A 10,848-nucleotide genomic window follows, 5' to 3' on the forward strand; every position below is an offset into this window, starting at 1 on the left:
CATAAAAAAAAAAAAAAAAAAAAAAAAAAAAAAGGAACACTGCCATTTCAAAATTACATTTTTTTTTAAAAATAAAATGCAATATACCTTTGAAAGAAAGAAATGGTTCGTGTTATTGCGTAGCCCTAATTTTACCAGCTCCCTGTTCATGCTGCCTCACATTCATTATCACGTTCCTCCCATCCGAAACCATAAACCCTGAAACTGCATAATATTAATTAATTAATATATATTCATGCCCAACGTGTATTTTTATATATGAAAGTTTGTGTATGTTGACACGGGGTTTAACTTATAGTAATAATTTCGTTGTATCAAGATCCCAGATTTGTTGATTTCACAAGGTATTGTTGTTTTAATTCACATTTGTTGTATGGGTGTTATTCTTGTTATTTGGCTGTTTTTGGAATTAGGGGCTGATTTTGCATTTTCTGGATTTTTATGCAGTTTTTATTTGAAATTTGATGGTTTTTGACGGAACAATCCGATTGCTCTTCAAATATTCAAATTTTGATTGAGAAAAATCTGTTAAATTTGTCGAATAATTTACTCTGAAAATCTTTGTGGGAGATGTCACTTTTACCAAAAAGCGTATTGATTCAGATTCGGGAGGTTTGGGCCGATAATCTGGACCAAGAATTTGCCCTAATTCGTGATATTGTCGATGCTTACCCATATATTGCCATGGATACCGAGTTCCCGGGTATTGTAATCTGACCCGTGGGCAATTTCAGGTATTCCAGTGACTATCATTACCAACTTTGAAAGCCAATGTGAATTTACTGAAGTTGATTCAGTTAGGGCTTACATTTTCGGATGACATGGGAAATTTGCCCACTTGTGGAACAGACAAGTGTTGCATTGGCAATTCAATTTCCAAGAATTCAATCCAAATGAGGATTTATTTGCCAATGATTCGATCCCGGGTATTGTAATCTGACCCGTGGGCAATTTCAGGTATTCCAGTGACTATCATTACCAACTTTGAAAGCCAATGTGAATTTACTGAAGTTGATTCAGTTAGGGCTTACATTTTCGGATGACATGGGAAATTTGCCCACTTGTGGAACAGACAAGTGTTGCATTGGCAATTCAATTTCCAAGAATTCAATCCAAATGAGGATTTATTTGCCAATGATTCGATTGATTTGTTGTGCCAGAGTGGCGTTGATTTCTCGAAGAATATTGAGAAGGGTATTGAGGCCAAGCGATTTGGGGAGCTTTTGATGTCATCAGGGATTGTTTTAAACGATAATGGGTACTGGGTGACTTTCCATAGCGGCTATGATTTCGGGTACTTGCTCAAGCTCTTGACTTGCCAGAGCTTGCCTGATACACAAGAGGGGTTCTTTACTATGATCCATATGTATTTTCTTGTGCTTTATGATATTAAGCATTTGATGAAGTTCTGTAACAGTCTACACGGGGGCTTGAATAAGCTAGCCGAGTTGTTGGAGGTGGAGAGAGTTGGGGTTTGCCACCAGGCGGGTTCTGAGAATTTGCTCACATCTTTTGCTTTCAGGAAGTTGAAGGAGAACTTTTTTAGTGTTCCCCTGGAGAAGTATTCCGGTGTGTTGTACGGTCTAGGTGTTGAGAATCGACAAAATACAAACTGAGGACAGGGAGGTGAAAAAAAATAAAAAATAAATGAAATGATAGATAATGTACTACATTGTGTGGGCATGTTTATATAAGGATGCCACCCTTTGTATAATCTGGAAGTAAAGGTTTGTTTATCTAATGAAATATTTCTTCATGTTGGTGTTTTATATCTCCTTTTACATTTTGTTGTTGACATATTTTTCATATTTCTGCTTCAAGATTTATTGTTATGGTTCTCTTGATCAAGAAAACATCAATCAAAAAGTTCGATTCTTGTTCAGGTTGAAGTTGGGAATTCTTGGTTCTTGTCTATGTTTAGACAGGATTTTTCCTTTAATGGTTGGAAACATGCCGTTGGATTGTGAGTGATTATGCAATGTGCCAAGGTGAATTCAAGATTACTTTCGATGATCAAAATCGACAGAAAACTTGAAGAAATGAACGCTTGAATTTTTTTCAAAGGAATTGACTATCAGAAACTTATCGGCCAACAATTCATGTCCTGAAGGTTAATTATATTTTCGTTTTTGAGCCTTGGAACTTGGTTGGATTTTATGATCAGTCTTCAATTGCTTGAAGATGTAATTGACGACTCAGCATGGCTTTCCTATTATCCTTGTAGTTCCACAGCATGGGAACCACATACCGGCCACTTGGGTTGTATTCATTCATTTCACGGAAGGCTGTAGTAACTGCATCATAAATTTCGTCCCCCCATTCTCATCCTCAAGGTTTCTGAGCAATTCATCATCTTCATTCAATATTTCCTACGTGGTTTAGCAAGAGTTTAATATATAATATTCAAATGGTTCTCAGCTAACCATACATTCGAATCCATTGTAACAAAATTCAAAAGAGCAACAAATTTCAACAAGTTTAATATATAATACCTTGAACCTTGGTACATGTAAACTAAAGTGTGTGTAAACTATGTTGTACACTTTAGTTTACATTTTATCACGTGTTATTATCCTATTGAACAGTTTAAATTTCAAACAATTTTTTTCATCCAATTAACGCTTAACAACAATGCAGTGTTTTTGAAAGTGTCAAAAAATCAGTGTACAAATAGTAATTTTCTATTACCTCAAGTCTCCACGGATCTACTGAAAGTGAAGAATTTAAAAAATATATAGACAGAAGCAAGCTTAGATCATTGAACCCACCTGGGGATTTCCCTTATCATCTGTGGTGACTTTGACGGGGTACCATTGAGGATTTTTCAATTTTTCTTGCCATAGGAAGCAAAGTTCGAGGCCTTTATCTCATATTGCATGCATTCTTGAACACTTTCTCATCGACTTCTCCCATCAATTATTGCTTCTAAGAATTTTTACTCACTGGCCTCAGATCAGGGGTGAATCTAGAAGTTTAAGTTAGTGTGAGCGGCCGTTAACCGTCTAGCATCGGCTACAATAAAATATTAAGAGTCCTTTCGTTACCCATTTTTTTGCAAAAAAATGCATTTTGGAATAGTGATTTGATCGAGAATGTGTGGCTAAAAATTAAAAAAGTTTTGAATTTGCATGTAATATTATTTTGTTGAAGAATGTGTGTTTGAAAAGAAGAGATAAAAAATGTATTGTAAAAAAAAATGGGAATCAAACAAAGCATAAAGTTTGAATATAACAATTATTTTGTTCAAATTGAACATATATAATTCTATTATAAGAATAAACCGAACTCATCAAATGATATTGTTGCCATGTTTTGTATAATTTAAAGGAATCTTTACAACTATACTTGCATTAAGACAATTAAAATCTAACAAATATTATTTTGTTAAATTTAGTGTCAAAATTCAAGAAGCGCCATAATGGTCAACTTGAGGTCGAGGTAATAAAATAACACATTAACAAGCATTCATAAACAGGAAAGCAAGATCCTCAAAATTTTCCTCTATCTTATGGAGATATTGCTGGGGCAAATGGACAGGTATGTTTGTTCTGATATTCCAGCAAACAAATTTCAGGGCAAGCCTCCAGATTGGCAGGATTTTGTTGGTATAGCGGTTTTACTGTTCATCAACTCCAACATAAGCGAACAATGCGGGAAATACTGCAGGCGGCGCTAATGGCAGGCCTTGCACCAAAGACAAGTATTGAAAACACCATGTCCCATTTTCTTGGTTTTCAACTGAGAATTTATGCAAAAGTCCTGAGAGACAGCAGATGGTCTGAGGCGATCTTGGTACCAGGAGATATCATCAGCATCAAGAGTTGGGAGATATAATCCCAGCAGATTGATCAATCTGCATTCACAGGCATTCGAATCATTGCCTGCCAGTAACTAAAAGCCCTGGGGATGAAGTGTTTTCAGGCTCCACTTGCAAACAAGGAGAGATTGAGGAGGCAGTTGTTATTGCCAGTGGGATCAATACGAAAACTACTCATCTTGTCAACAGCACTCATTCAGAAGGTATTTTTGACATTAATCATAAACTTGTATCACATATAAATTTTGTCTGTTAGTTGCTGGACATCATGAATTTACCTCAGTTTTTCACCTGTTTAGCTTTTCTGATTTGTATTGTACTTGTACGAACATATATAATTGATGTGATTAGGTGTTGACTGCCATTTTGCATATGCTCCATTGCATTGGGGATCATAATAGAGATAGTACAGAGATGGAATTGACAATCTTCTAGTTCTTTTCATTCCAATTGCCATGCCAACAGTGTTATCTGTGACTATGGCCATTGGATCCCACAGGTTATCACAGCAAGGTGCTTTCACCAAGAGAATGACTGCTATTGAAGAAATGGCTGGAATGCTTACCCTAAACAAACTCACAGTGTGAGTCGACAAAAATTTAATTGAGGTTTGTAAAGTTGATATAGAAAGAATGAGATCAAAATTTTTTAGCACTATTTCTGTTAATAAATTAATACACTCCCTTATCATGGAAGTAGTGTTTTGCAAAGGATGTGGACAAAGAAACGGCACTTCTTCTTGGGGCTATTGACGCTTGCATTTTTGGGAAAGAAGTACCAACACTTTTTGCAGGGCTAGATATTCTTATAACAATTACTATGATCAATCTGTTATTACAGGTTATCCGTTACTATTTTTATAAAATCTTTACTTTTGTTTCCAGGCGAGAGCAGGAAGTGCATTTCCTTCCCGTTAATCCGGTGGATAAGCGCACAACTATTACTTATTTAGACAGCAATGGTAATTGGCACAGAGTTGGCAAAGGGGCCCTGGACAGGTAAATTACGTAAATTCCAGACTATTATTTGCCTAATACAAATTCTCTACAAAACAGGTCGTGGAGCTTTGTGGCCTAAAGGAAGATGTGAAGAAGAAAGTTCACTCCATTGTCAATAAGTTTGCTGTAGAGAATTTCTTTATGTATGTAATTGATTGTTGAGTTTCGAACCGGTTACCTCACACTTATTAAGTTGTGCTTCCAAAATATGTTGAAGTCGTGTTTTTGATCTTACAACTTCATTAGTGGAGAGACTAAGCTGGATCACGACACCTAGCAACATGGAGGCCGTTTGATTATTTTCTAGAGACTTCTACCTATAAGTCTCGTGACTGACCGTTCAGTTGATATAATTTTTGAAAGAAATTTTCATTTTTGAAGTCCGGTTCTTTCTCTCTCTTTCTCTGCGTGAGAAACCCCATTTTCTTCGTGATCTAGGGTCCTATTTCTTGAGTGATTGCAGTGATTCAATGTTTGTGAGGCATATTACATACTGTAAATCGAAGGAGAGTGGTGCTATTGTGTAGTGTTTTTATGAATTTGTGTGATTCATTGTGAGCAGTCCGGTGCATATGAGATCTGTGTGATCTGTGGTTGATTCCTTCATGGTTTCGTAGTTTCCTTTGTGGTTCTTATAGAAGATAAGTCTTCGTGGCTTAGTCTTTGTGACTTACCGAACATTTGTGTAATCTTGTTGCCGATTTTTGGGCATTATAGTGTAACCGAGCTGTATCCATTGATAGTGGATGCTCAACAGGGGATTAGGCACTCATGCTGAACCTCTGGGGCTTCGGCCGGAAAAAATCCTTTGTGTTCATTATTTCTGCACTTTTATTTTCTGCATTTCTTGGTTCGGTTTCTATGAATGTTAGTTAATCCTGTGTGTCTCGACATTTCAGTAGTATCAGAGTTTCTTAGAATATTGAGGACACCTGGTTCTTGAGGAAACCGGATTCTTGAAATCTGCCTTCAACCTGCAATTAACATGGGTGGTGGAATTTTATTTTTTTTTCTTTTGAGTTTTATCAAACTCATTAGTGAGATCTTTCCTGCTTTCTGTAATTAATTTTACATTAGTGTCTCCTGCTATTTCCCTTGATTTACCTTGTACTATAAAATCTCACGTGGCTGGTCTTTGTCCAAAGACTCAATAAGTCTTGGGAATCTGAGATAACAACACGTTGAGGAGTGCAATTGGAAAGTCTTGTTGGAGAAGGCAGTTGAGGCATAGGACTAGAAATCTCTGTTCTCTATGAATCTACCACTTATACTTAGTGTGAAGTGTTTACTTATTGGATAAAAGTGCATAAGTGCATTGTTGGATTGACCCCTGATCCCCTAATCTGTCTACAGTCCCCACATTGTATATCCCTGTGTGTTCTTGAGATCAAACTTGTGTGCTGTGTATTAACTTGGTGTTTCTTACAATGGCGGCCACTGCTAAGTTTGAAATGAGCATGTTTGATGGGAGGGGGGATTTTAATATGTGGAGTCAGAAAATGAAAGCTATTTTGATGCAACAAAGGTGTGCTAGAGCCCTAGATAATTCTTGGCCTGCTGAGTTACCTCCTGGTAGAAGAACTGAGTTAGAAGAAACTGCTTGGAGTACTATTTTCTTATATCTTTCAGACAATGTGATCAGAACTATAGGAGAAACTAAAACTGCTTTTGAATTGTGGAACAAATTGAAAGCTCAATATGAACCAAAAACTGTTCCAAACAAATGTTTTTTGCTAAAACAATTCTTTTCTTTCAAAATGGATCCATCTGTTGACTTAGAAGAAAACTTGAATAGGTTTACAAAGTTGACCCAAGATCTAGCCAGCTGTGATGAAAAATTATCATAAGATCAGTTGGTTGTGGTCTTGTCGAACTCCATTAGTGATAGGCATAGAGACCTAGAGAATGCCTTGGAATATGGTAGAGAAAATCTTACCACAGACATCATAACAAATGCCTTAAGAAATAGGGTTCTTGAATTAAAATCAGATTCTATTAACCAACAAAGCGGAAAAAATCTTTTGTTAAAGGGCAAGAATATTGGTACATCTAATTTTCATTCAAAGTTTCAAAATAACCCTAGAAAAATGAAATTTGACAAAATGAAATCTAAATATAAGGTAAAGGGAAAGAAACGTTACTACTGCGGTAAGTTGGGTCACTTTGCTAAAGACTATTATAAAAAGCAAAATGATTTGAAAGAAAAGAAGATAAGTGAAGGTAACAATGTCATACCCTATGATAAACAAAATGTGAACTATGGCCTGGTTCTTGTAAATGTTGAAAGGAACCTAAATCAAGAATGGATTCTTGATTCAGGTTGCTCTTTCCACATATGCCCTAACAAAAACTATTTTTTGGATCTTGAACAAACAAAAGGTGGCCAAGTTATCATGGGAAATAACATGACCTACAAAGTAAAGGGTACTGGAACAATAAAACTACTTCTGAAAAATGGCAAAATTTTACTTTTAAAGAGTACCAGATTTGTTCCTGAATTAGAAAGAAACCTAGCGTCTCTAGGAATGTTGAATGACATGGAGTTTGACATAAAATTGGATCAAGGACAGATAAAATCTTTAGGGATAGTGATTTAATCACTTCTATCCCAAAGAGACATGATTTATACTTTCTAAATGCAAAACCTTTACTTAGACTTTCAGCAACAGTTTTAGATGATAAAAATAATCTTGCAAAATTATGGCATTGTAGACTTGGTCACATTGGGTTGAAAGGGTTAAAGGCATTACATAATAAAGGTGTATTTGGAAAACTAAACATTGGTGACTTGTCTAATTGTGAACAATGTTTGGTAGGAAAACAAGTTAAGTTACCTTTTCCCGCGAGTACTCATAAATCAAAGCAAAATCTATAATATTTACATGCTGATTTGTGGGGTCCTTCATCTACCCCTACATTATCTGGTTATAAATATTACTTGTTGATTGTTGATGATTTTCCAAGGAAAATTTGGGTTTTTCTATTAAAAATCAAAGATGAAACTTTTACTATTTTTAAAGATTGGAAAACTCAAATTGAAAATCAAATTGACTTGAAAATCAAGACTTTAAGAACAGACAATGGTCTAGAATTTTGCAACTATGAGTTTGATAATTTCTGTAAAGAACATGGCATTTTAAGACACAAAACTGTATCCTACACACCTAGGGGTGGGCGCGGGTCGGTTCGGTTTGGTTCTAAAGAGAATCGAACCGAACCAAAATTTTCAGGTATTTAGTAAATGGAACCGTCGGGTCCAAATATAATTATAGAACCGTTCCGGTTCGGTTCCGTTCGGTTTCGTTCGGTTCGGTTCTGTACTATAATTAAAAATTTTCACATTTATAACAACATTATATAAATACAACTAATGACACTTTCAATGGTTTTGAAATGTCAGAGACTAGTAGACTACCTTGTTAAAATGATCGCTACGGTCAAAATTTCGATTGGCAGAGGTCACAGCGTCGATCAACGATCGTATAGGTTTTGGAATGTCAGCGAGGCTGTGAGAGTCGAGACAGCGTTATGCACTTTAGTATAGGTGTTTAGGGTTATTTAATGAGTTGGATCTTGTTGGGCTAAGAAATGAGACAATAAAATGGGTAATTGGGCCAAAAATTAACAAATTAGAAATGAAACAAATTATTGGGCCAAAAATTTGAATTTATGATTTGTTAATTTGTTTAGAAAAAATTAAAATTAAAATAATTTGATTTATTCAATATTAAAAAAATTAGAAAGATTTGGTTTTTCGGTTCTTGGTTTAGAACCGAGAACTGAACCGTACAGTCGGTTCTCAATTCAGATACCCGTTCGGGCATTTAATTTGACAAGAACCATCGGGTTCGATTTGGTTCGCGTTCGGTTCGGTCAGTTCGGTTCGGGAGATTTGCCTAGCCCTATACACACCCCAACAAAATGGCATTGCAGAAAGAATGAATATGACTATATTAAATAAAGTTAGATGCATGCTTTTAAGTTCAGGCCTGCCCAAATTATTTTAGGGTGAGGCTGTAAAAACTGCTACATATCTGATTAATCAAAGTCCTACAAGTGCTTTAAACTATGATGTGCCTGAATCTGTGTGGACACAAAAGCCTGTTACTTATTCTTATTTGAAAACATTTGGTTGTGCTGCATTTACTCATCAAAATATAGGAAAACTTGAACCTAGATCTGTAAAGTGTGTGTTTTTGGGCTATGCTGAAAATGTTAAAGGATATAGGCTGTGGGTTTATGGGGAAAAGGGTTATAGAGTAATAATAAGGAGGGATGTGGTCTTTAATGAATCATATATGCCATGTTTGGAAGGGAAGAAAGGGAACTTAACTGAAAATGATGTCCAAATTGAGGTGGAGCCTACTAAAATTGATGATATCAGTTCTGCCCCTCTAGAAACTGAATGTACAGAGGCTGACCAGAATGAGAATGAGCCTGATTTGACTGAATCTGATCAAGGTGATGACTTAATTCCACCCCTAGATGAGTACCAGCTCACTACAGATAGGGATAGAAGGCAAATTAGACCACCTGCTAGGTTTAATAGTGATGACTTTGTGTCTTTGTTCACTTACCAAGAAGATATTGAATCTGAACCTAGTTCCTAACGTGAAGCCTTGAAATCTAAAGATTCTAAGCGGTTGTTGAGTGTTATGGAAGAAGAAATGTCTTCCTTATACAAGAATGAAACTTGGAAATTGGTTGACAAACCAAAGGATAAGAAACTAGTTGATTGCAAGTGGATTTATAAAATAAAGGAAGGAGAAGGTGGCACTAATAATGTTAGATATAAAGTTAGACTAGTTGCCAAGGGTTTCACACAAAAGGAGGGTGTGGACTATGATGATATTTTTTCCCCCGTGGTCAAATATACAACTATAAGATGTATTCTTACTTTAGCTGTGCAATTTAAATGGAAACTTGATCAACTAGATGTAAAAATTGCTTTTCTTTATGGTGAATTGAATGAAATTATCTACATGAATCAGCCTTTAGGATTTATAAAAGGAAATCCTGAAAAAATTGTGTGTTTGCTGAAAAAATCTTTATATGGCCTAAAACAAGCTCCAAGACAATTGTATAAAAGATTTGATTCATTTGTCTTGAAACTTGGGTTTAGTAGAAGCAATTATGATACATGTCTTTATTGTAAAGGAAGTGGTGGTAAAGATTCTTTGTATCTTGTGCTTTATGTTGATGATATGCTTCTTGCTAGTGCTAATAAAGCTGAAATTGATGATATCAAACACAAACTAAAATCAGAATTTGATATGAAGGATCTTGGTTCTACTAGGAAGATACTTGGCATGCATATTGAAAGAGATGAAAAATCTGATTGCTTGTTTTTATGTCAAGAAGAATATGTGAATAAGATCCTTAAGAAGTTTAATATGTTTGATTGTAAGCCTGTGACTTTAATCCTTTGCTAATCACTTTATTCCAACATCTGATTCATGCCCTAAAACTGAAGATGAACTTGAAAGAATGTCTAAAATACCTTATGCCAATGCTCTTGGTTCAGTCATGTACTTAATGATTTGCACCAGACCTGATTTGGCATTTAGTATTAGTGTTTTGAGTAGATTCATGGGGAATCTTGGTGAAACACATTGGGAAGCCTTAAAATGGTTAATGAGATACTTAAAAGGTTCATCCAACCTAAGTTTGATGTTTAAAATGGATAAAGAGGGGATAATTCTAAAAGGTTATACATATTTTGATTTTGCTTGAAATAGAGACAATAGGAAATCCACTTCATCTTATTTTTACACTTTGTGTGGCACTGTGATAAGCTGGAAATCTCAGTTGCAGAAAATTGTTGCTCTATCTTCCACCGAGGCTGAATATATTGCAGCCACTGATGCCATCAAAGAAGGCATTTGGCTGCATGGTTTGCTAAATGAACTTGGTTTTGTAGATATTAATCCAATTCTGTTTTCTGATAATCAAAGTGCAATACATTTGAGTAAAAATCCAATGTTCAACAATAGAACAAAACACATTGATGTTAAATACCATTTTATAAGGGAT

The 10,848-nt window shown here is 35.5% G+C and overlaps 1 protein-coding gene and 2 pseudogenes across 1 annotated transcript; all 3 read left to right on the forward strand.

Annotated features, from left to right (window-relative positions):
- Positions 1–96: 96 nt before the first annotated feature.
- LOC111372861 lies at positions 97–1,754 on the forward strand (annotated as a pseudogene).
- Positions 1,755–3,418: 1,664 nt separating this feature from the next.
- LOC111372851 lies at positions 3,419–5,758 on the forward strand (annotated as a pseudogene).
- A 1,159-nt stretch (positions 5,759–6,917) lies between these two features.
- LOC111372852 lies at positions 6,918–9,425 on the forward strand. Its single transcript, XM_022995266.1, has 3 exons — positions 6,918–7,357; positions 7,471–7,627; positions 8,823–9,425. Exons 1-3 carry the CDS (start codon positions 6,918–6,920, stop codon positions 9,423–9,425), a joined length of 1,200 nt encoding a protein of 399 aa, XP_022851034.1.
- Positions 9,426–10,848: the final 1,423 nt, after the last annotated feature.

This window comes from Olea europaea, unplaced genomic scaffold (assembly GCF_002742605.1).
Source record: "Olea europaea var. sylvestris unplaced genomic scaffold, O_europaea_v1 scaffold104, whole genome shotgun sequence".
Taxonomy (NCBI): domain Eukaryota; kingdom Viridiplantae; phylum Streptophyta; class Magnoliopsida; order Lamiales; family Oleaceae; genus Olea; species Olea europaea.